The 27331-nt window shown below is 39.3% G+C and overlaps 1 protein-coding gene across 4 annotated transcripts in view; it reads left to right on the top strand.

The window, feature by feature from the left end:
• Positions 1 to 27331, top strand: part of dlc1 (DLC1 Rho GTPase activating protein) — a 216692-nt gene that overhangs the window by 182388 nt on the left and 6973 nt on the right. For all 4 annotated transcript variants that reach the window (XM_057843914.1, XM_057843913.1, XM_057843915.1 and 1 more), the window contains 8 exons: positions 239 to 418; positions 2446 to 2605; positions 5547 to 5754; positions 9273 to 9489; positions 9815 to 9929; positions 19585 to 19800; positions 24224 to 24441; positions 24516 to 24689. In XM_057843914.1, coding sequence (XP_057699897.1) covers positions 239 to 418; positions 2446 to 2605; positions 5547 to 5754; positions 9273 to 9489; positions 9815 to 9929; positions 19585 to 19800; positions 24224 to 24441; positions 24516 to 24689 — 1488 coding nt within the window. The remainder of the gene's footprint in view (positions 1 to 238; positions 419 to 2445; positions 2606 to 5546; positions 5755 to 9272; positions 9490 to 9814; positions 9930 to 19584; positions 19801 to 24223; positions 24442 to 24515; positions 24690 to 27331) is intronic.

Raw genomic sequence — 27331 nt, 5'->3', positions numbered from 1 at the left:
GGAATCCTTCAAATTGGTGACATGGGGTTTTCGACAATCTCTTGACTGATGTGTACACAAATCCCTGTAATCCTTAAGACTGATCACTTGCTTGATAATATTGTAGTGCAACCAGTGTCTGTATGTGAAAGCATGTGAGTTATGGCTTTAGGTTGTATGCAAACAAATAAGCGCAAGTGATTTTTTTTCCATCCGGCATGCTTCTTAACATCTGCTCTTTGCCACCCCCATGCTCTAGGCCACAAAAACTCCGCTGGTTGAGCTTCCATAACTCCCATCGGCCCAGCTTGGCCTCCGCCCAGCTCCAGATTAGCTGCCAGTCTGTGCTGCAGATGAATCTTCTTCAGAAGCTGTCCTTGCTGCAGCTCACCGCCCTGCTGGAGAGGCACACCCCAACAAACAAACATGGTTTTAGCTGGTGAGTTGACTAAATGATACCGTACGGAAGGAAGCTTACAGTTTTAAAGCAACGTAGTGTGAATGCAAGCACGTAAAGAAAATTGCAGCCCGGGTCTCAATCAGTGCTTTCGTCTACCGACCCCGTCTCAGTTTCTTCCATCTGCAGGTCATTGTATAGTGTGGTGACGGCTGTCGTCAGAGCTTAGGTTTCACATTCTTTTCCCAGACCTGTAATTGCTGGGAAGGGGCTTACATTGTCTTTTTCTTGAAGGGGCAATCATTGTAGTTCACACGCATGGTGTTACAAGAGCTGGAGGCTGGAAAGATCTGTCCTTAACAATTATCCTCCACCTTTCTGTCTCAATCACATTCATTCTACACATTTGTCCAATTGCTTTAAGAACAGCATTCATTTTTTTCAAGTCATCTGTATGTAGTTTCTTTTTCTTTTCTTTTCATTTCTTTTTTTTTTTGTACTTAAATGTAGTCATGTGACTAACACCAAAATTGCAGGGGGAAATCCACAGGCTTGGTATATTTTTAGGTCATAAAAATGGAAGTAAGGGAAATGCACAAAAGTCATATATTTTGACTGAAATTGGAAATACAAGTGTAGCTTTTGAAACAATGCTATTCTATATTGTCGTCGAAATAAAAAGGCTATTCAGAGAACTGTGAAGAAAATTGAATCATAATTTATGTTTTTCTGGTTCATTTTTTTCCCTTCTTGAGGTCATTTTTGCAGACAGGAATAGAACTTCTGGGCCTTGCTCGAAGACAGAGGCCACTTGTTGGCAGCTTGACCCATACACATATTCAGAATTCCGCGTCAGGATCATAAATGGCTCCTTTGCTATGTACTTCCAAAATGTAGTTTGCAGAATAAGTCTGAAGTGACAGATGAGCTTGCTTCGATTCGTGTATTATATTGCTTTCTTTGCCTTCTTAAATGAAATGAGCAGTCATAAATCTGTTGGTGTACTCTGATGATAGGCTTGAGTGGTAATAGTAAACCCGAGTACATGGACGCACAACATAAACACAGACGGGGTACAAATAGTTTGTGAAGCGATGGAGTAACGATACAGTAGAGCACTCTACGGTCCCAAACTCTCTCCATGTTTATCCTCCCCTCTCGTAAACTCGGAGACGGGATTCTGCAGTCACGTCTTGTCTCTGTTCTTCCACATAAAATACTCTGAAACTCTCTTTGGAAGCCAGAGGTGTGGTTAAGTGTCTTCGCTTGGTGGTGAAGTAAGTAGCAAGAGTGCTAACTTTGGAATCTTACTGCAGTACTGTTATTAAGTTTACTACATGTAGCTTCCTCTGTATTTTCTTTTCCCCTCCTTTTGTCAAGGCACATCAGAAAAATAAAGTTGCATAAAATTCCGACATCTTTACACACGTTCCGTGGTCATTGGGCGCACTTTACGGGCTTATTTTGGTTGAAATCCAAAGTGTCGTTCTCACTTTAGAGCTTCATTTGGAAGGAACGCGTTATTGTAATCTAATTACTTGCTTTCCGAAGTTTTTGTTTCGGCTAATGTTTTTTTAATGGATTCGTAATTTAGTGTATGGGTATATTTAGCCGTTTTTGTGGAAAAATCTTTTTGAACCATTTGTTAAGAGAGTTGTAAAAAAATAAAAAAATAAAAATACAATTTTATTGCATTTAAACTAGCGGACTTTTGCTATGTAAGTTAGCCAATTGTTCATTTGTTATACATAGATCCTCATTAGATCCTTTATTGATTTATTTTTATACCATTTGAGGCTCAGCTTAGGTATTTTAATTTTTTTATATTCCTCATCCGATTACTCGATTATTCGAACTGACTAGTTCATTGATTAATCGACTACTAAAATAATCGATAGCTGCAGCCCTATAATAATCAGTGAAGTAACTGCATTACTTTTTGAGGCGTAATCAGTAAATAAATTACTTTTTCAAGTAATCTGTGATAGCACTGTTCATTTGCCTGTCAAAGAATCATATAAGATAATTATATGGTGTTTTTTCTTTGTTTGTGCATCATCTTATCACAGGGCTGTTCCAAAGTTTATGAAGCGGATGAAAGTGCGCGACTACAAAGGCAGGAATGTGTTCGGTGTTCCGCTGCTAGTCATCGTCCAGCGTACTGGTCAGCCTCTCCCTCAAGGCATCCAGCAAGCGATGCGCTACTTGAGAAACCAGTGCTTGGATCAGGTAATATATCACCTAAAATGAAGTGAATTCTTTCAATAATGCATCTCTACCCGTAAAAGTCGTGGCACGCGCCCACGCAACCTGCGCGCATGTCATCTTTGAAGTGTCGTCACGTAATTACGTCACCCACATGCCGGTGGTTGGTCTTGTATGAAAATGTGGAAGTTGAGGTTCACTCTCGATTTACTTGAAGTCAATCGACCTAGTAAAATGGGAGATAATGTCATTTTAGTTTTATTGCCCTCATAAGTAATCATTAAAACGCTGCATGGACCGCATATTTATGGCCATATTTCCATCAATTCTTGTCCTTTTTCAAAACCGAAAGCACCACGAAAAACTACATATCCCAGGAGTCGTTGTGAGGTCATGAAGGGCGGACGTAATGTGAACATTTTTAATAAATTGCCGAGCGAGGCGCCACCTAAGGAGAGGGACGCGAGGTAGTGAGTGACGGCCGGTTGGATTGAGTAAGCGACTTTGAAACGTGCGTAATGAATTGAAAACTACATTTAGCGCGAGCTAATGGATTATTTCATCAACTCGTGTTGTCGTTGTTTTCTTCGGATGAGTCGGCGAGCAAGAATAGTGACAAGCTGACAGCACTGCGCAAATAGCGTAAGACCGGGCTGTGTGCAGAGGTGCATTATATGTGCTCCGTTACATTTACTTGAGTAACTTTTTGAGAAAAATGTACTTCTAAGAGTAGTTTTACTGAGCTATACTTTTAAATTTTATTTGAGTAGATTTGTGAAGAAAAAACGCTACTCTTACTCTGCTGCTTTGCTACACGAGTCGTTACAGTTTTCCTCTTTATTTTACATATTAGATTTTTTTTTTTTTTTTTTTTTTTTAGAGTTGCTCTACCGATTTCACCAATGAGACTTCGCAACAATAATCACATGACTCCATTATACCAATCAGACGCAATCTTGCCGTTCTATCTTCACGGCAGCCTGTTCAATCATGTGGTGTCTTTAAAGCACCGTAAAAAAAGAAGTATTTGATATAGAGCTCTGCCCTCAACATGACTCAAAAGTGCGGATTTTAACCTCTCTCCCAGTTTTTATTTGGTACCGATTGACCACGGAAAACCAGAGATATGATTCTTTTAATTTCAAAATAGTAATAATGAAGGAACTATTTACTATTCAAGTTAGGAACTATTTTCTCCACCAGAGGGCACTTATGCTCTTTGGACAAATAATGCTTCACTTATGTAATTTTTTTCTCTCATCGGAAATCAATTATTTTTATTATTATTATTTTTTTGTATTTCTTTGGCTTAATGTAGTTATCTAATGGGTTATTGTACAGTATTACTATAACAACAGTTTGTATCGATAACTTTGTGCTCAGGAAAAAAAATGCCATTGTTAAAACGAAAAAAATCCAACTAAAATATGAGCAGTTACCCTACTTTTTAACTTGTACTTGAGTACATTTTTTGGGGACGACTACTTGTACTTGAGTACTATTATTTTGAAGTAACGTTACTCGAGTAAAATTTTTGGCTACTCTACCCACCTCTGGCTGTGTGACGTAGTGTATGAAGTAACCCAGTGTATTGTTCAAGGGGAAACTGAGTGGCATGCCTGAAAAAATTGAACGGAACTAGTTTATTGTCAATATTTTTTAAAAGACTTCTTTGGAATATTATATATAATTTTTTTCCCCCCACTATCGATCTTTTCAATTTGTATATAGATGTGTGTGTTCGAGAAGCTTGATTGTACTTTTGACAAGGTGACTGGTGCAACACCTAACCTCATAAAGAGAAATATCCTCCAAACCTTTTTTGTGTTAGATGATATACGTATATGTATATATTTTTATCCCAGTATTATGCACTGTTGGTGTACTGTACATAAGACGTTTTGACCATAATATGTGTAAAGGCCAAAAACGCCTATGGCCATACCTGCTGTCTCTGTTCAATCATCAAATTTACAGGTAAAACTATTCAGTCTTATTTTTTTTCTTTTGAATGTTTATGTTTAACAAGTTGAATAAATATTATCAAGCTTCAAAACAGCATGTTTGGTTGTCAATCGGACATCAATATTACAAATTTTGACAAAGAAAAAATTGGAATTTTTTTGTTTTTTTGGTCCCAAAATGTTGATTTATAATTGGTCGGTCTAGAAAACAAAAGTTTGAACATGAATGTGATGGTGTCCTGAAAAAAGGGACCCGACCAGACCATTGTGAACATTTTTTTTCTCTGAAACATAAAGGCAACATGAAAGGCATCCAGAATCGGACAAAATAGGCCCAGACCTGAAAGGGTTAAAGCAGTTTATTGTAGAAGGGTCTCATAATACAGACTTTTGGGATTTTTACAATGCTCCTTAATGTGCGTTTCCCAACATCTGCATGTTTTTCCATTCTGTCACACATGCTGAGGCAAAGGGGCCCAGGGGGAATCAGCTCTCATAGATGTTACATCACAACCCACTGTCTGTGTAACTAAAAAACAAAAAAGATAAGCACGGTTTGTACATGCCAAAATAAGGGATGAGTACCCTAGTGTGTTTAATAAGCAAAATAAAGATAAGGTGATCATATGCTTATTGAAAGACGCCTTGTGAGTGATTTTCTTTTTAAAGCTTGTATATAAGCATTTTTCGCCTACTCCAAGTTTACTGGTGAATTCCTTCACAGCTAACAGTTTCATGGAGGCTTTTATCAAATACAGTTAACACAACTGGGTGTGATGTAACCACGCCGGCAGTAATCTTGAGATTTGCGGGATTTGTAAGAATTTGTATTATCCAACTGAACAACAGCACCAAACGCGTCAATTTTTTGTGTTTTCCTTGGTGGCCAGATTATTGGTAATACACAATACCATGACTAATATATGGATTAGGCTTCAAAACCTTGGTTGCACATTCCTTACAAATGCGTGACATAACTCTTTCTGAATGTGTCTTTCCAGGTGGGTCTTTTCAGAAAGTCCGGCGTGAAGTCACGTATCCAAGCTCTGCGTCAGATGAACGAAGCCAGCGGGGCCGATGGGGGCGGGGTCAGCTACGAGGGTCAGTCAGCCTATGATGTGGCTGACATGCTCAAGCAGTACTTCCGAGATTTGCCCGAACCGCTGCTCACCAGCAAATTGTCCGAGACCTTCCTTCAAATATATCAATGTAAGAGTACACTATTTTTGGTTGTTATTGTTTTATTGTTCTTTTTATTTGTGTTAGCCCATAGACTTTAACATCAGTTGATGAGACAGCTCCTACAGACATTGCGCCACAGCTTCCCTTAGGGGGCCGGGCCACGCAGAGTGTCGCAGAAGCGTTCGCTGTAAAGATGTCCCGATCGATCGGGTCCGATCACGTCATTTTCAAAGTATCTGAATCGGCAAAAAAATATCGGACATGCCTTTTTAAATTTTTTTTAAATTTTTTATTTAAATCGTTTTCTAATTGTATTTAAAGTCACAGACAAAATGTCTTAAACTCATCCAGAGTAGTTTTGGCTTAAAGTAGGGCTATCAAATTTATTGCGTTAACGGCGGTAATTTTTTTTTTTTTCATTAATCACGTTAAATAATTAACGCATGCGCTACACAACCCACTCACGCATTGTCGCGTTCAATCTATAAGGACGCCGTTTTACCTATAGATAGCGCTAAAAGGCAGCGTAGGATGAGTAGAGAGAATTTTGACAGCCTTTGTAGCCATTTTTTATGTGGCTAAAGCCTTACAATCCCTCTCTCAGCAATTAAAACTATCATGGGAGGCAATGTGGGGAAGAAAGGTAGTAGTTGATCATTTTCGTAACACCCTATGTTCTTTCCCAACGCAGAGAAGATATATCAATTGGTGCCCCTACGCACAGTCATGGTTGCACTTCCCATCATGCATTTGGGCAGAAGTTAAATGGCTGCAGTATCATTTACTGAAAGCTCAACAAATACACTAGATGGCAATACTTAGTCACAATATACAAAGTCACATTTATCCTTTAAGAACTACAAGTTTTTCTATCCATGGATCCCTCTCACAGAAAAAATGTTAATAATGTAAATGCCATCTTGAGGATTTATTGTCATAATAAACAAATACAGTACTTATGTACTGTATGTTGAATGTATATATTCGTCCGAGTTTTATTCATTTTTTTCTTAATGCATTGCCAAAATGTATATGATCGGGAAAAATTATCGGGAATGATTGGAATTGAATTGGGAGCAAAAAAAAAAAAAGCAATCGGATCGGGAACTATCGGGATCGGCAGATACTCAAACTAAAACGATCGGGATCGGATCAGGAGCAAAAAAACATGATCGGAGCCACCCTAGTTCGCTGCAATAAACTCAAACACGCTGCGTTCTCACGCCGGATTTAGGTGGAAACAGGACGAAAGTTTTAGTGCATACAAGCTGGCAGGGGTGTCTCAAGAGTGATTTGGTCAAGGATTCAAAGTAATTCTTATATAGAATAGCACCATGCATGTGAACGTGAACATGAGCTTAACGTGGCGGCCAAGGAATTGGCCCAACCCTTCCAATCCATCGGTATGGAAATGTTTGATTGAGGAACCCACGAACATGCATCCCCCAATGTGGTGGTGCACCATCTCGCTGAAAAATGATGGTTGGTTGAAGGTCATTCAGTTGTCATTCACGTTCACCAGGTATCACTCCCCTAGACTTCTTTCTATGGGGCATGTTAAAGATATCGTGTATCGAACAAAGATAAAGGACATTACTGACCTTAAGCGAAGGATTACTGATGCCATTGCCACACTTGATGAGGCTATGCTACAGCGAACATGGCAAGAAGTCAAGTACCGTCTTGATGTGCTTCGTGCTACTAATGTATGGGGCGCCGTTTGTAAAGCAGCACATGCTCAAAATTACGACATTTTTTCACATTTAGCGCCACACAGTGTTTAAAATTGTGTGAAATTTTTAGAGTCACTTTTTTTTTTTTTCTTCTTTTTTTTTTGCACATTTACAACATTATTTAGCAACTTAAATATTTATTTTTAAATAAGAAGTTTTGGACCTGATTGTTTAAATCCAGAACTAAATATTTAAATCTTAAACTTATATCCTAGGGCGGCACGGTGGCTTAGTGGTTAGCACATCTGCCTCACAGTTCTGAGATCAATGGTTCAATCCCGGGCTTTGGCCTTCCTGTGTGGAGTTTGCATGTTCTACCCGTGCCTGCGTGGGTTTCCTCCGGGAACTCCGGTTTCCTCCCACATCCAAAAAACATGCATGGTAGGCTGATTGAACACTCTAATTTGTCCGTAGGTATGAGTGTGTGCGTGAATGGTTGTATGTCTCCTTGTGCCCTGCGATTGGCTGGCAACCAGTTCAGGGTGTCCCCTGCCTACTGCCCGTAGTTGGCTGGGATAGGCTCCAGCACCTCCGCGACCCTCGTGAGGAAAAGTGGCATGGAAAATGAATGAATGAATGAAAAACTTATATCCTAGATGTTAAATCAGGAAACTGTCGGAACTAAATATTTAGCTTCATATGAAAATTCACATGACTGGAGACCGGAAGTAACAAAATAAAAGCTGGAGCACACAAAATACTCTTTAAATAGTTTTTCCTAAATATGTATTTTACCTATATATTGTTATCATCACAATGACTCATGTCCAAAACCAGACTGCCACCGTTGAGTAGGTTTTATTCATTTTCAAGCAACGTAAACAGACAGTCTGAGCTGCTCCACCAGCTTTTATTTTGTTACTTCCGGTCTCCAGTCATGTGAATTTGCATATTAAGCGAAATATTTAGTTCCAACCATTTCCAGATTTAGCATTTAGGATATAGGATATAAATTTAAGATTTAAATTAAATATTTAGTTCTGGATTTAAACAATCAGGGCCAAAACTTCTTGTTTAAAAATAAATATTTAAGTTTCTAAATAATGTAAATGTGCAAAAAAAAGTGACTCTAAAAATTTCACACCACGTTTTAAACACTGTGTGGCGCTAAATGTGAGAAAAGGTTGTCGTAATTTTGAGCTTGTGCTGCTTTACAAACGGTGCCCCATACTAATGGTGCCCATGTAGAAGTGTATTAAAAGAGGTTAAAAAAAAAAAAAAAACTTCAATAAACGCTGAATACAATAGAACAAATCTGAATAAAATATCTAATCAATTGCATTTTTAATACATTTTTGAAATGGTAAAGAGACTTTATGGACACCTTGTACTTATATAAAATAATTAATCAGGATTTTATGTGAGAACACCTTGTATCGGAACGTGTATTGGAACAGCGCTACTTTTCAATAATTCCATGTGTTCCAAGCCTTAAGTCTTAACAGATGGGTTTCTCCAGTCCTTGTTACTTAGCACCGGAGGGCAAGAAATTTGACATTTAAAAGCAAACAAACAAGGCGAGTTTAGGAAATACCTTTGCAATGAGGTTCACTTTTACAGAATTGGTTCATGGGCTTTTCATTCACTCAAGTCTAGTTACATTACGATCATAATGGCAGTGTTAGGAAATGTTTGCATAAGGAGGAAGAACACGAAGCTATACATAACTCGCACACACACACTGTCACTTACATAACCCACTTATCCACTCATACCCCACTTGAACACGTTCCGTTCTCCCAGAGTGTTCCCAGACGCACAAAGCAGATAACGAAAGTTGATGAATGTTATTGGTGACATCTTTCCACGCAGACATGCCCAAAGAGCTTCGCCTCCAGGCCGCCCGTGCCGCTGTACTGCTGCTGCCCGACGAGAATCGCGAGGCTCTGCGGACGCTGCTGTGCCTGCTGAGCGACGTGACGGCTAGTGTTGGGGAGAACCAGATGACGCCTACCAACCTGGCCGTCTGCTTGGCGCCGTCCGTATTTCATCTCAACACCCTGAGGCGCAAGGAAAGCTCATCACCAAGGTGTTTGTCGGTTATTTTATTTCAATGAATGAACAGCGTTGACAGTTACTGGCAGCTTACATAAGATGTTTGCCGTCCCTCGCGCAAACAGGAAAAGGGTCATACTAAAGAAACAAAAGAGCAGGATACCATACAGTAGATAGAGTGGCAAGAAAAGGAAAGAGCGTAGCTTGAGAAAGACCGATCATCTTGACCAAGGTTATATAAACTCCTTGATCTCATCGTTTGTCCAGCAGGTGTATGCAGCCTTTTTCCATAGTTTTCAGTCCAAATGATGAATGCTGTTTCCGAATTTCAGTGACCAAATCTTTCCTCTTCCTTGCAGGGTGATGAACAGGAAGCAGACTTTGGGAAAGCCGGACCAGAGAGACTTGAACGAGAACCTAGCTGCAACCCATGGCTTAGCGCACATGATCCAGGAGTGCAGAAAACTTTTCCGGGTCAGTATTGGTCAGGTTTTTTTTTTTGGAAGCCATTTTCATTTTCGTCTTCGTCTTTTGGACAAAAATACTTATTAGTCTTAGTCTTATTTTAGTCATTTCAATATGTTTTTGCTATCAATTTCAAATGAACATGACAGATGAGCACTAAAGATGTCCCGGTCGATCGGGTCCGATCACGTCATTTTCAAAGTATCGGAATCGGCAAAAAAATATCGGACATGCCTTTTTTAATACATATATATATATATATATATATATATATATATATATATATATATATATATATATATATATATATATATATATATATATATATATATTTTATTTTTTTTATTTTATTTTTTTTTAATTTTATTTTTTTATTATTATTATTAAATCGTTTTCTAATTGTATTTAACGTTACAGACAAAATGTCTTACACTCATCCAGAGTCTTTAGTTTTGGCTTAAAGTAGGGCTATCAAATTCATTGCGTTAACGGCGGTAATAACATTAAAATATTTAATGCAATTAACGCATGTGCTGCACTACCCACTCACGCATTGTCGCGTTCATCTGTAATGGCACCGTTTTACGTATACATAGAGCTAAAGGCAACGTAAAATGAGTAGAGAGAATTTTGGCAGCTTTTGAAGCCTTTTTTTAATTGGCTAAGGCCTCACAATCCCTCTCTCAACAATTAGAAATATCGTGGGAAGCAATGTGGGGAAGAAAGGTAGCAGTTGATTTTTTTCTTAACACCCTATGTTATTTCCCAACGCAGAGAAGATATATCAATTGGTACCACTACGCACAGTCATGGTTGCACTTCCCATCATGCATTTGGGCAGACGTTAAATGGCTGCAGTATCATTTACTGAAAGCTCAACAAATGCACTAGATGGCAATATTTAGTCACAATATACAAAGTCACATTTATCCTTTAAGAATTACATGTCTTTCTATCCGTGAATCCCTCTCACAGAAAGAATGTTAATAATGTAAATGCCATCTTGAGGATTTATTGTCATAATAAACAAATACAGTACTTATGTACTGTATGTTGAATGTATATATTCGTCCGAGTTTTATTCATTTTTTTCTTAATGCATTGCCAAAATGTATATGATCGGGAAAAATTATCGGGTATGATTGGAATTGAATCGGGAGCAAAAAAAAGCAATCGGATCGGGAAATATCAGGATCAGCAAATATTCAAACTAAAACGATCGGGATCGGATCGGGAGCAAAAAAACATGATTGGAACAACCCTAATGAGCGCATAACTGCAGAGTCTACAAGGGCATCACCATTTACATGATGATAATACACACTCACCAGGAAAACATCACATTATTCGCAATTAATTAAACCGACCTGGACGCCACGGACTGTATGTAAAATGTTTTCCAAGAGTAAGAAAAGAACGAGTCACGGCCCTAAATGCTAATCCGAACGCTATGCTAATGCTACAAGTTAGTTTCGTGTGTGATGATCACTCAGCATAGACCTTTAAAGGCTAAAGCAACATGGTATATCTAGCCAAGATAAGAAAGCAAAACTTATCAAGTAGCACCTGACACGCTTCATAAAAGGAGCCTGGAGTGGACGGACACACCGGCTGGTGAGTAAGCGTGTGTGTGGGGTGAGGTTGGGGGTTGGCGCAACATGTCACATGAGTGACACGACCAAACTCTGCTAAATGCGTGCTAACTACACATACAATAAGAAAATAACTATAGCGAATTTTCATCTCGTTCTCATGTCATCAAACGACAACTAGCATCCATCTCGTTATGTTTTAGGCTACGTTCATACTGCAGGTCTTAATGCACGAATCCGAATTTTTCGTGTTTTTCAGACTCGAGTGAGGCATTAACTTGTCAGTGTGAACGTGACAAGTCGCATAGAACTGGAGAATTTCAAATCCGATCTGGGTCACTTTCGTATGTGGTTCAAATTCGATCTGGGCCACATTTTTCCATACTGTCGCGGCAGTCTGTACTGTCCAGTCTTCCAAATCGGAATTCATGCAGCAATTACGTCATCAAAAAGCGAGAGAGACGCCACGGTAGAGGTGCAGCTGTGCGTTATTAGCGCCTAGCTTGCCTTGAACACGGCTTTTTAGGAAGGGTCAGACTTGACAACAGTCATAAAACAAAATAAAAATGGGTTGAAGATAAGCCTGAGAATGATCGGTTTTCTCTCTGCGCCATATGAACAATATTTCAACTGCTTCCACGGCCGAGAGTTGGGGCAAACTGCCCGTATGTGCGTGTGACATGCACGGACAGTGCATGCTATCGATCCATATAAACTTTGAATATAAGCCTAAACGGGGATTATTTATGTCTATTATTTGTGTCCTCTTTTTAAAGAGCAAAATATGATATCCCTGGAATGACGGATGACAGCCAGCATGTGTGGTCATTTGTTTTGATACGTCTGCGCATGCGGGTCATCTTGCTCAGCGCATGTTGGACTGCGAATTAGTGCGCATGCGTAATACTTGCATTGTCTCAATGGACAAAGGCAGTCTGAACGGGCACGCCAAAAAAACAGATATGACAAAAAATCGGATTTGTGCATTAAGACCTGTAGTATGAACCTAGCCTTAGTCTCCCAAGACACATTTTCAGCGCGTCAACGTGACGTTATCATCAGGAAAAAATTGTTCCTTGACGAAATATTTTCGTTATCCTCATCGTCGACGAAAACAACACTGGTATTAGTCAACAAGCTTAGCCTAATTAGCATTTGGAAAGAGGATCTATCAACAACAAAAAATGGGGGGGGGGGGGGGGGGGTTGTTCTTCTACCTATAGAGCAGAGGTGTCCAAACCGGTCCGCAAGGGCCGCTGTGGGTCTTGGTTTCTGTTTCCACCAATCGAGCACAGACAGTTTAACCAATGAAGTTTCTGCTAAAACAAGCAGCATAATCAACTGATTACACTTTTAAGACACCAGATTGGTGAAAAGATGTCATCTTATTTTGTTGAAATGAAATCCAGCACCCACTGCAGCCCTATGTCGAATAGTTTGGACACCCCTGCTGTAAAGTGTCTTGAAATGCTGAAACAGTTTCAAGGTGCCACAAGGGAGTTTTTTATTCTCCTTTTGCGGTTGTTCATATTATGATGTTTGTTCACAAAATGCCATTGGACAGAAAAGGGTTTAAAAGGAACCTTAAGGACTTGTAGGCTCTAACAAACCACAATTGTTCTCTTTTACTAAATATGTTATTAGAACCACATTAAATATGGCCATTGATGTAAAAATCTATAATATTTAGTACATGTTTTGACCTCCGGAGGGCGCCATGTTTTATGCACGCGATGGACGATCAGGTTGATGGCGTACTTTGTCAGTCACTAGACGAACATTACTGGTGTTCTGCAATTCCTTCTATGTGGCAAGACGTCCAACACATGCACACATTGGTTAAAAGCGGCGACTACTTACTACTTGTGTTTGTATTAAGTCTTTTATTACCTTTTCATTGCCTCAGAATACTTTTTGCATGTTTCCCTCTCATACTTTTAAGCTTGTGTTAGCTTTAAACCAGATAGCTTATTTAAACCACCCTTATTTGATATTACTACATTTAAATATTTTCTTAAGACATCTTTAGTATGTTCTGTCAGTATGCATCTAAAAAAAACAATCTGAAAGCATATGGTAGTACTTTGGGTGTCAAATTCGCCTCTTGTAGACGTTTCGCCGGTGTAGCACATTTTGGCTGAACACCGGTTTCGTCCAACTCTCGTCTCATCCCATCTTTCCTGTTCATTTTGCTTTTGCTGCTCGTTTTGTGAAATATCGACAGTGCTGTCATGCTCATTAATGTTTCCCTCGGGTTCAAATTGAAAGAGCTGAACAGATGACATGTTTATGTCACCAGAGTCAAACTGTGGAAGCCCGCCAGCGTAACCCAGTGACGTCACCGCCCTGCAACGTCAACAACAATGGCGACCTACTAGTTAAACTAATTTTACAAATTGTATAAAAATGAAAACATTAAGAGGGGTTTTAATATCAAATTATTTTGAACTCATAATAACGTTTATCTTATAAGAACTACAAGTATTTCTATCCGTGTTCCCTTTTAGGGGAGAGAGAGATAGAAAGACCACTGGTAATAGTGATACAAATATATAATTGACTTTATAAACAACCTAGCAGTAGCATTGCTAGTTCATTACAAATACCTTTAACGATGGCACACCATTTCTTGTCTAACCCATGACATGTCCGTGTTATGTATTGGGGGATTTGCCTAAAGAATAGGACAGGAAAAGGGAAGATAGACTAGATTAGGATGTGACAGGGGAAGCACAAGCATTGGTAGTGATGTGTAATAGGAAAATAATCTGTTGGTATTTGTGAGTCGATATCCTAATTTTTACTGTGTACTGTGTACCCTCTAGAGCTGAAACAAATACTCGAGCAACTCGAGTAACTCGAGTTTAAAAACTGATCCGAGTAATTTTATTCACCTCGAAGTATCGTTTTAATTTTGCCAGCTCTAAGCATCACGTTTTGCCTGGACTACTTTTAATGCGGAACAACGCACTGACATCACGTGTGTAGAGGAAGAAGCAATAACAGAAAAAAAAAAAAAAACTTAACGCAGCCGACAGCTGCTACAAACTACGCCGACGTTGCTAAAAAATACGCCCGCATGATGCTAGTTTAGTAGCAGGTAGTTTCCGATGCGTCTCATAGATATCGCATGCATTTAAGACTAGATGCGAAATGCCAGACTCGGCCGCGTCTGGGCAGCGTTAGTAAACAGCCGCCATCTTTAAGCAGTAGACTTCTCATCGCTAATAAATATAACGTTACTGTCACTCGCTAACGTTAGCCCTTCGGAGGGCTAGGTTTCTATTGATTATGACCACTGTCGATGCATGGGTAACGTGTCTTACATACAGGCTTTATTTAATCTGTAAAAACACAACGCTGTAGAGTGATGAGGGTGTCAAATTAGAACATAATAAGGCTAACTGTCAGTTTTAGCTCAGTAGTCATTACTGAATAAATGTGCTCCAATACAGCAGGTATCATACATTTATTTTGAACACTGCAAAAACTCAAAATCCTACCAGTACTTACAGTTTAGACTAACTTAAAACTTAACTAAAACTTAAAAATAGCTTGACACAAATGGAAATTAAATTGAAACACTTGGGGAAACCACGTAGCTTTCAAGTGATGCGCGTTATCAAGCGTAATTACATTTTTAGGTAAGAAATATGTTTTTTTTTAATAAAATCTAGAAGTTTTTTGAGTGAAAGCAGTGAATTTTTTTTTCTAGTCACATCTTAGATGCAATTGTCTGCTGTTTTCAACAATGTACATCGAAAATAAAGACATTGATTGACTGAAAATGGTTCAATATTGGATTAAATGTCTTTTTTTCTCATGTATATTTATAATTGCTCTTTACTTTAAAAAAAAAAAAAAAAAAAGTTTTATCCAATTACTCGATTAATCGATAGAATTTTCAGTCGATTACTCGATTACTAAAATATTCGATAGCTGCAGCCCTAGTACCCTCCCTGCCAAAGTGTTTCGAAATGCTATGCCTAAATGACGATCTAAACAAGAAGGCTCAAAAACATCAAATAGGTAAAACCGTGAATAGCAAATATGCAGGAAACAGTGTACTGTAGGTTCAGGTCTAAAATTGCATCGTAAGTACACCTGCCAGCATCATGTTGCCTCTTGCGAAAACTGCATTATTATTAGCAAATAGCACGTATCCTGGTGTTTGTCCCATCAACAAACATTGGGTTACGTAACCATTTGATTTAGTCCCCGCTGTTTTTGACTTGAGCACTGTTATGGTAACGCAAGATAAATATTCCCACTACGGTGAAGTCCAGCAATAAGCAGAAACATCCCCACCCGCCAGTGTCATCAAGTGTCTGCAAAGAGAGTGCCAGAGCGAACCAATGGAAAATAATCAGCCCGATACATGATTACTAATCCAATTTTAATGCCGAGTCTTGGCGCAGACGCTGCCCGCTGACATGCAACAGCACACGCTAAAGGGGCGACACGCTGTGTGTCGTTAGGGTTGAGCGCTTAATCAGATTAAGGGTGAGCTTCCTGTCATGGTTGCATCCCACAGTCACAAACAGAGTTACCCGACCCGTAATTGGCCTTTAATTGAATTTCTGTTTGCCGGTCAAGGCTTATAAAAGTTATCTCTAGATGAAAATAATTTGATTTCAGCTCTGCAAACTTTTTTAGGAAATAACTTTAGCTTTTTTTATGGTGTCAATTACCTCTGAAAAATGGCAGACTGTGATGTAAAGATAAAGCAGATATGGTGGGTTTTTATGTTTTTTCAGTATTCTTATCCTACCGCAAGCTTGATTCTGCTCCTCATGACATATGGAAAGTGCTGTTTTCTGGAAAAGCCTTGCCTCTCATCTGTAACTGTAATTTGTAATCAACATGACCCAAAGCATGTGAAAACCATTAATTTCCTGCTTGTAAAATTGGCCCTAAAAGTATGAAGCGCTAATAGAAAAGGTCTACAAAATGTATTACCCTTTGGCAAAATTCTCAGATAATGATCACGCGTGTGCAACGTTTGGTTATGTAACCTCATAACACACTCCATCTTGTATGTCATAATTGTACTAGCTGTTACCTCAGTGACAGTGATGAGTGTTGCTTTACAGCCGTTAGCCAGTGAGTCTGCATGGTGTCTGGTTTGACTCTCATTCTTAGGAATGAAAACAAAACGTCCAATGCCGTTTTTCAGTGGAAGCCGGATCTAAAATCCAGATAAGCACCTAGTAGGTTGGGTATACCTGCACACATGTGATGATAATTAGCGTAAGAGCTGTCTCAGAAATGTTGTCTTTAGTGTAAATGCAGTCATAGAGACTAACCCTAACCATAGACTTCATTATCAGTTGACGAGACAGCTCCTACAGACATTGCGGCACGGCTTCCTGAAGGGGGCCGGGTCAGGCAGATCGTCATGAGCTTTCACTGCAATAAACTCAAAATAGGGCTGTCAAAATTATCGCGTTAACGGGCGGTAATTAATTTTTTAAATTAATCACGTTAAAATATTTGACGCAATTAACGCACAAATGCCCCGCTCAAACAGATTAAAATGACAGCACAGGCAATGGTGTACTTGTTGTGTTTTTTGGAGTTTTGCCGCCCTCTGCTGGCGCTTGGGTGCAACTGATTTTATAGGCTTCAGCACCCATGAGCATTGTGTAAGTAATTATTGACATCAACAATGGCGGGCAACTAGTTTGTTTTTGTTTTTTTGATTGAAAATTTTACAAATTTTATTAAAACGAAAACATGAAGAGGGGTTTTAATATAAAATTTCTATAACTTGTACTAACATTTATCTTTTAAGAACTACAAGTCTTTCTATCCATGGATCGCTTTAACAGAATGTTAATAATGGTAATGCCATCTTGTTGATTTATTGTTATAATAAAGAAATACAGTACTTATGTACCGTATGCTGAATGTATATATCCATCTTGTGACGGAAAAAATTGACGTCCATCTGTCATTTTGACAGGTTGCAATTCACACCCCAGACCACAGGGTGGCGAGTGAGCATATTAATTAGCTATTGTCTCTCTTGATGCATGACGTCGTTGGCCTTACTCGGAAAAATGTCAAGGCAACTGAGTTTTTGCCTGGCACAGCCAGACTATTCTCCCTGATTTTCAAACACTGAGAGAAAAGTCTGGGATCCAGCCCATTAACGGCCTCTCGAGTAGGTACAAAATCAATCGACAAATCAGATTTGTTTATTTGCGTGACGTGTTCTTCACGAGCAACGTCACTCTTGCGCACCGAAAGTCGTCTCTACAACAACAAGGATGGCGAACGGGAGAGCCGAGAATATGTTCCATTCCGCGGTAAATTCAGTTTTAAATGAGCTAAAACACATCGACACGAGTCATTGACAACAGTCTGTCTCGCGCTAGCCATGTTGAATAAACTCCGCTCTCCTCATATGTTTACTTCCGCGCGCAAGTCCCTCATCCTGCCCTCGTCGCTTTGCTAACGGCACGTCTGCCCGTCGCTGATTGGTGCACTCCGCTGTCTGTTTGCCTCTTGTTAAGCTTGTTCGGACAGAATATTAATTAAAAATGAACGAAAACTAAATACTATTGAATATGTCATTATTATCATTTTAAAAATGTAAGTGACGGGTAAAAATAGATTATGACACTGTCAGTCAAAATGACAGACAACGAAAAAGTCTAGCGCAACCTCTGCGTTAAATACAATTAGAAAACGATTAAATTAAAAAATATATATATATTAAAAAAAGGCATGGCCGATATTTTTTTGCCGAGTCCGATACTTTTGAAAAAATGAAAATCTCTAGTCCTAACCTAACTCTAACCCCTAACCCAGTGCTTCTCAATTATTTTCTGTCACGCCCCCCCTAAGGAAGACGTAAATGTTTCGCGCCCCCCCAAACTCTCTGCCGCCACTGTAAATAGTATCATTTGTCTATAAAATTACTATTATAAATACGCATCTGCCTAACATTGTGTCCTTTTTTTCTAATAAAGAAAAAAAGTAACATAGATCAACTTATAATAAAGTATAACTTTATTAACATTGTTTTGTTTGTAACAGAGAAGACTTGACGTGCATCAATTTGCCTGAATTAAAAAAAAAAAAAAAAAATTCACATCCAAACTAAAAAATACACTCAAGGTACATTTTTGAACATTTGATACAGAAAAATGAAATGTAATAAAATCAGTAAATAATACCAAATTAAAATTGATTAGAAACATTCACTCATGAGGACAATGTGCCAAAAAATTTGACCGAAAAAACAAATCTGAATAAAAGGGGGAAAAAAGTGTCCTTGGACAGGACAGTTTTTATTTTTGCTGCTCACAGTATTTACCTCCTTTGCAGTGGTGTGGAGTTATTTTGCAATTAGCATGCTAACAATGCTCACTGGCTTACTGATATAACACTGACAAAGCAGGACGATTGTTGGCAATATTCGGCACGTTTTCACTGAAAAAATTAAGCGGCTTAACAATGAGATTGGGGTCTAATGTCTTTAAGTGGCGTCTTAATTGATTTGGCTTCTTGCTGTCTGCTATAATTATTTTTAGACACAGTAAACAGTGGTCTTTCATCATCACCCACTGTATTAAAAGTCAAAGCTAAAAGGCAAACGGCACGAAAAAAGCGCACTCACGGCGGCCGAGGTAGAACCGTAGGTGAGGGCAGTCGTCGTGACGATCCCCAGCCGAAAATGGCACTTCTCGGGCGGCGACGTGAGAACCGGACAAGACCGTGGGTCGCTGCGTGAGTGAGTCCGGTCGGAAAACGGCTTTCGAAAACGGCAGTGGCACACTGCTCTTCATATCTGTTGTCTGTGTATGCTGAGTGCTCTTCCTTAGTTCAAAAATACTGCGCGCACTCTGAAAATGAGAGCGCCACTGCCACCTACTGAGTGGATGTGCAAGTACACTTTATTCCAGTACGGCAAAAAAAAAAAAAAAAAAAAAACATGTTCCCCGAGGTCACATGCGCCCCCACTGGCATTGCTCTACGCCCCCCCAGGGGGGCGCGCCCCACTATTTGAGAAGTACTGCCCTAACCCAATGTATCAATGCTAAGCCCATCTCGTCTTTCTGCAGATCCCTGAGGAGATGAATCGCTGTAGGAATTCCTACGTTGAGCAGGCGTTGCTTCCACGACCTTTGGAGGAGCTGTCGGGTAACGACAGTGGACGAGGAGGCTACCGGTCGTACCTGCGTGACAGCCTTGACGCTCTCCTTAAAGAGGCCAAGGACAAGTTTAAAGGTTACGACAGCTTCTCTACCCCCGAGCAAGCTGAGCTGGCCTATCGGAAGGTAATTCGTCATCTGGTTGGATCCAAACTCGTTTAAATGAGCTTTTTAAAAAGGGTTCAATGGTCAGTCAGCATGTCTCCTTAGTGCAAGCAAGCCGTCAAAGTGTCTTCTCTGTTGTCTCTGTTTCCTGTCCTGCCTTCCCGTCTGCCCTTGTTCTCTAAATATCTTGTGGAAACGCAGCCGTTACAGTTTCCTGTATTGGGAAACGTGTCCGTGTGAAACTAGCCTGGCCCTTGGCTTTTCAGTCCCCACCCTAGCACTGGACCACGTTCCACTATGACATCAGCTCACATCCACACAAAGCAGCAATTCCCATGTTTAGTGTGTAAAGTCTGTGTACGAGAGGTTATCTAAAGTCACAAGGCTTCAGAACGCAATGTACAACGTTTTTCTTCTGATGGAAGAAGGAAGCAGCTGACTTGGCTAGAGAACATTTGGAACACAAGTAGGTCGTTTTGTCTAAAATATATCAAGACGATAAAGGAAACAGCATGTACTTAAACATTAGGAGTAGGAACCTCTACCTCACGATACGATACGATTTGCGATACAAAGCTCACGATAACGATGATCTGACGATATGGCGATACAACGATTATCGATACATTGGTCAGGAAATCATTCTAGGATATTCTACAAATAACTAATAAACAGAAAAACAAGCTTCTGCTGTGAATTGGAATGAGTTTATCACTAGTAGACGTACAATCCATTTGAACTGGGAGGGTGGCAGCGAATGAACATTCGTTCATTCGCTGCCATCCCTCCCACTTCAAACGGATTGAACGTCTATGGCCGTCATTGACAGCCAATGCCAGGCAACGAGGTAATTTTGGACCATTTAAGGTCATTAACCTGTTGATTTTCAGTTACTTCCTGTTGATTTGGGGGTATTTTATGGGTCACTTCCTGTTTATTTTGAGTTACAGAACAGGAAGTGCCCTTGGAATCACCCAAATGATTAGGTAGGGACTCAAACTCAACAGGAAATGACCTGTAAATGAACAGCAAGTGACCTGTAAATGCCCCGAAAAATCGGACCGAATGACTGCGAATGCTCTGGTGTCGAATCAGTGCTGCAACGATTTATCGATTAACTAGAGTATTCGATTAGAAAGAAAGATTCAAATTAGGGCTGTCAAAATGTTCGCGTTAACGGGCGGTAATTAATTTTTTAAATTAATCATGTTAAAATATTTGACGCATTTAACGCACATGCCCTGCTCAAACAGATTAAAATGACAGCACAGTGTAATGTCCACTTGTTACCTGTGTTTTTCGGTGTTTTGTCGCCCTCTGCTGGTGCTTGGGTGCGACTGATTTTATGGGTTTCAGCACCACAAGAGCATTGTGTAATTATTGACATCAACAATGGCGAGCTACTAGTTTATTTTTTGATTGAAAATTTTACAAATTTTATTAAAACGAAAACATTAAGAGGGGTTTTAATATAGAATTTCTCTAACTTATACTAACGTTTATCTTTTAAGAACTAAGAGTCTTTCTATTCTTGGGTCGCTTTAACAGAATGTTAATAATGTTAATGCCATCTTGTTTATTTATTGTTATAATAAACAAATACAGTACTTACGTACCGTATTTTTAATGTATATATCCGTCTTGTATCTTATCTTTCCATTCCAACAATAATTTATAGAAAAATATGGCATATTATATAGATGGTTTGAATTGTGATTAATTACGATTAATTCATTTTTAAGCTGTAATTAACTCGATTAAAAATTTTAATCGTTTGACAACCCTAATTCAAATTAAAAATTTTGCTGCTTCGAGTATTCTTTTAATTAAAGTTGCGTTGTAATGGTTTGTTTTGAAAGTGCATTTATTTTCATTGATTTGGGTGGATACACGGCCCTCTAGTCTACCTCATTTTACATGGCTGAATCCATCTGCTCGCTGTTAAGACCAACAGAAGTTTTTGTTTGAGCTAATGATTTTTTGAATGCATTTGTAATTTAGTATAAAGGTATATTTAGCTATTTTTTTTTTGAGGGAATATGTGTCTGAGCCATTTGTTAAGAGCATTGTAAAAAAAAACGTTAGCATTTTATAGCATTTAAGCTAGCGGCGTTTTGTAAGTTGGCCAATTGTTCTTTTGTTGTACGTAGATCCTCTTTTTTGTATTGGCTATATGTCATGTGAGGCTCAGCTCAGGTATTTTAATTTTTTATCTCCCTTATCCGATTACTCGATTATTCGAAATAAATAGATCATCGATTAATCGGCTACTAAAATAATCGATAGCTGCAGCCCTATTTCGAATGAACGAACGTTCCCAATCTAAATGGATTGGGCGTCGAGCACCATCAATGGCAGCCTTATAGTTGACTGAGACACCATTATGGTTGAAGATTTTGGTAGCAACTTGTTGGTCCCTTTTTTTTTTTTTTTTTTTAAACACTGACACCTCTTTAAAACGATATCTCGATTCTTGGCAGGAGCATATCGATAACCTTTTGGGATACCATTTCGATATTTTGTCACACCCCTAGTAAACACGTAGCAGAAAACTTAGAGCTACACATTTTAATCAATGAATGTTTGGATCTTGTAAACTCTAATTCAACACGGCTTGGATGGACGAGAGACAAGATTGGGAGTTAGCAGGCTCTCGCTCAAATACTAAATCAGCACATTTTGTTCTGAATGAATGGCCAAAAATTCCCACAGACGTGCGCCAACATCTTGCAGAAAGTCTCCCCCAAAAGTGGGAGTCTTGATGACTTTAATCTGTTTTTCACATTACATTGTTTTTCTTTTTTTATTTACAGAGCACCAATCCATTTTGCGTTTTTTCTTATCTGTTCATTTTGTTATCACAGCAGATTTCGGATTGCATACCTGAATCGTGGAATCATCCAATCACGAAAAGTGCTCTCTCTAGGCACAGCAATATGTTTTTCGTATTAATCACACCCAGTCTGCCTATATTATATTGACTGCGATAGATGTCCAATCCATTTTGAGTAGGCGTTAATCGTTTCCCAGTCAAATTGGATTGGACATCTATCGCCATCAATTGTAGTGAAACATAATCACCCAATGCTATCCTTCGCAGGTGAAATGGATTTGATGTCTGTAACTATCAATGGCAGTGATTATAGGGTTGTTCCGATCATGTTTTTTTTATCCCGATCCGATCCCGATTGTTTTAGTTTGAGTATCTGCCGATCCCGATATTTCCCGATCCGATTGCTTTTTTTTTGCTCCCGATTCAATTCCAGTCATTCCCGATAATTTTTCCCGATCCTATACATTTTGGCAATGCATTAAGAAAAAAATGAATAAAACTCAGACGAAAATATACATTCAACATACAGTACATAAGTACTGTATTTGTTTATTATGACAATAAATCCTCAAGATGGCATTTACATTATTAACATTCTTTCTGTGAGAGGGACGTGGATAGAAAGACTTGTAATTCTTAAAGGATAAATGTGGCTTTGTATATTGTGACTAAATATTGCCATCTAGTGTATTTGTTGAGCTTTCAGTCAATGATACTGTAGCCATTTAACTGTTCTGCCCAAATGCATGATGGGAAGTGCAACCATAACTGTGCGTAGTGGCACCAATTGATATATCTTCTCTGCGTTGGGAAATAACATAGGGTGTTAAGAAAATGATCAACCACTACCTTTCTTCCCCACATTGCTACTCACGATATTTCTAATTGTTGAATGAGGGATTTTTTAGCCAATTAAAAAAAGATTCCACAGACTTCCAAAATTCACTCTACTCATTTTTCGCTGCCTTTTACTTCTATATATAGATAAAACGGCGCCATTATAGATTGAACGCGACAATGCGTGAGTGGGTCGTGCAGCGCATGCAGTAATTGCGTTAAATATTTTAACCTGATTAATTCTTTTTTTTTTATTAATTACCGCCGTTAACACGATAAATTTGATAGCCCTATTTTAAGCCAATTTCAAGCTATTTTAAGCTAATTTCAACATGTCAGGGTTTGACCACTGTGCTAATGGCGAGGTACTGTTTATGTGATGAGCTCCATCTAGTGTTGAAGCTGCGAAGTTCAACAGGATGTAGAATGAACTCAAGCTTCTAATGCTTACCCTGTTTAATGATATTTTCACCGTTTGCCAATGAAAAATCCGGGCAGCATTTGGCCCGCTGGCCATAGTTTGGACACCACTGCTTAAAATCAATGTAAACTTACCATATAAATCATCTGAACAGATAGTAGAACAAGTTGCCTTGTTAGCTCCTGCGCTTTAAACAGGAATTCAAGCTAAAAGTTGCTCATTTAAAAAAAAAAAGATGACTATTTTAACTTTCTATTCAATCTTTACCCGAAACATAAACCAACACAATATCCATCTGATTGGGTTATTTATAACCGATTTGGGTAGTGAGCTCTTGCTGTCATTTCCTTCAGGTACATGATGGTTACCCATTAAGGCTGTGGAAGGTGACCGTGGAGGTACCCGCAGCCCCAGAGGAGGTCCTCAACCGACTGCTCAGAGAGCAGGCGCGCTGGGATGACGACCTGTACGAGAGTCGGGTGGTGGAAACCCTGGACGAGAGGACCGAGGTGTACCAGTACGTCCGGAACACCATGGCCCCCCATCCAATGAGGGACCATCTGGTGCTCAGGTAAATAGCTCTCAGTCTTGGACTCGACTCAGGTGTCATGCTTGTGGTCTAACTAGTTTTTGTTTTCACACTAGAACCTGGATAACAGACTTGCCGAAGGGCGCGTGTGCGCTGGTGTCTACATCGGTGGATCACAGTGCGGCGCCTGTGGTGGGAGTGCGCGCTAACGTTCTCCTGTCACGCTACTTTATCGAACCCTGCGGAGCCAACAAGTCTCGGCTTACGCACATTTCCAGAATGGACTGCAGGTCAGTGCTTTTCTTCTTAAATCAAGCTTGGATGTTCAAATTACTCCCAGGCCTTGCTCACACTGTCAGCCCTAAATCGTTTTTTTATTTCTTTTATCGGAGCCAGACTGGTTTTATGAAGTCTGAACAGCAAAAATCACACAAAATACGATTTTTTACAAGATGCATCCAAAACTTAAAGGGTATTATAATACTAAGATAATACTGTGAGATATCAATAGAACCATTATGTGGCAAGATAACAAATATTAATAAAGTTAACAAAAAAATAAATCACATTCATGAGCAATTATCGAAACTAGATCGAAAATTACGAACATTTCCGAAAGTATTCCAGAAACAGCCGAATGGGGCGGAGACGTCACAACAAGGAAACAAAAGGTCGAGGCAGGTGCCATCGTTGTTTATCGACGAGAGAGTTGCAGTCGTGTTTTATCAAAAAATCGCTAAAATGGTTCAAACCTGTCATGCTATGTGGTGTACAAATAGCCATTTGTCACAATGTAGTACCCATGAGTTCCCGAACGCGAGAAAAAGAGCTGGACAACGCAGACAATGAGTGAAGTTCGTCCGTGCAAAGAGGGCTAATTTTGCAGACCCAGTCTCCGGCACGGTTTTGTGTGGTGCACATTTTACACCTGAAAGCTATTCGAACTATGGACAAATGAAATCAGGTTTTGCTAAGAAATTGCTGCTGAAAGCAGATGCGGTGCCCACCATACACGCGCAGCCACCTAAATGTCCCGAGATATCAAGAAAGAGGACGATGACTGTCTCTGATGAGACCACCCCACCACCCCAGGCTAACCAAAGGAGCGGAGCAGCCAAGCTCGAAATGGCTAGAATGAGTACTCTTTTATAATAAAAAACATATCACGCATTGGATATAGGACTGGACACATGTATAAATTATCGCTCGTAAAATATATAGAACAAATCCTCTAATCCCATTCATATTTGTGTCTGTTGGCAGAGCGAAAACCTATGATTGCACAATAAATGATAATTATTCTATACATTATTTTGCGGTCACGGTGTATCAGCTTCACAAAAAGAAATGCAAAACAAACCATTCGGTGTTTCCCACACGATGTTGCCGGTGTTTCATCAGCGTGATTGCTCCCCTCAATGATCCTTTCATTAGGCTGCATTGGCTTTCGTTTGGGCTCAAATTGATAACCCAAAAACCCAAAGAAAGGTTCATAACTCTCCTCGTCACCATTAGAAGAATGTTCGTTACGTCGGATTCGTCGCTGCAACTAGAAACAAAATTGTCCGCTATCATCGCCGCCAATCAGTGCTAAGCACTGAGCCGGTTGTTTCCTTGTAGTGACGTCACGCACACAATATAGTAGATTTCCGGGATCTCGTGGACGGGTCCTTTTAGCTTCTTGGTGTTGCGATGTGTGTAATTACACGAAGTGGCATGATATGAATCCAAAAGGCATGCGTTTATGGATAAATGATGGAATATTAGCATGTGTTGTAATACCCTTTAAAGAGCAGTATTTAATTTGGACACTCTGGTCCCTCGAAGCATGTTTTAGAGAAGGAATTGCAGACACAACTTGTGTTAACTCAAAGTTTCACACGCATTCCCATTTTTAACAATATTTCAAAGCACGGTCTAGATGAAATTCATGGTTTCCTTTTGGTGGCATGATTGCAAACTCATCTGTTGCTATTGACAGTGATAAACAAACCACATTTTGGTTTAAAAATGCACTCTTTTTACAAGGGATGTCACCATCCGATCACATGATCGGAAATCGGGCCGATCGCGCTATTTTTCAGAGGATCGGAATCGGGTTTTTGATTTTAAAAATATATTTGTTTTTCTGCTTTATGGTCGTACAACCTCTCACTCCTGCTGCTATTCTTGGTCAGCAGTGCAAGGAGTTTAAACAACTGAAAGTTAACGATGATCTGACGAGCGAAGGCTCTGTAGCTCTACGATCAAAGGCACAAATGTGTTAATCATCGTTTCGTTAATCTTAGCTGTGTAGAGGCTGTTCTTGGTAGCGTAAGCATCAAAGCGTGAGCTAATTTGAGTGGACTCACTTATATGAATTATATGAATTTTGTGGCGTGATTAAAGTACAGCGTTAAAGATGATGCAATAAAAAAATGTGGGTGCGCCTACATTTTGTGCTGGTGCACTTTAAGAATAAAACCATGCACACCACTGCAACCAATGCAAAAAGTGTGGAGCCTTGGAAATACACAGTGATCCCTCGTTTTTCGTCCACGAAGTTTTTTGTTTGTTTGTTTGTTTTTTGTGCATTTAATGTTTAATGTTCAATTCCGATTTAGCATTGGGAAGAGATTGGAGATTGGAAAGAGATACATATAATAGATAGATAGATACAATATATATAATATATGTATAGTGCCCTCCATAATTATTGGCACCCCTGAAAAAGATGTGTTTTTTTGCTTCTTATATTTTTTTTTAATTCAAATAATATGGAACCTTAATGGGAAAAAAAGAGAAAAATCCAACCTTCAATACAAGTGCATTCATTCAGTGGGGAAAAAATCCTACATAAAGAAAAAAAATATTTGACATCAAATAATGTGTGTCACAATTATTAGCACCCCTGGTGTTAATACTTTGTACAACCCCCTTTTGCCAACAAAAC

This window comes from Corythoichthys intestinalis, chromosome 8, assembly GCF_030265065.1.
Source record: "Corythoichthys intestinalis isolate RoL2023-P3 chromosome 8, ASM3026506v1, whole genome shotgun sequence".
NCBI lineage: Eukaryota > Metazoa > Chordata > Actinopteri > Syngnathiformes > Syngnathidae > Corythoichthys > Corythoichthys intestinalis.
This window is presented reverse-complemented; position numbering and strand designations above follow the sequence as displayed.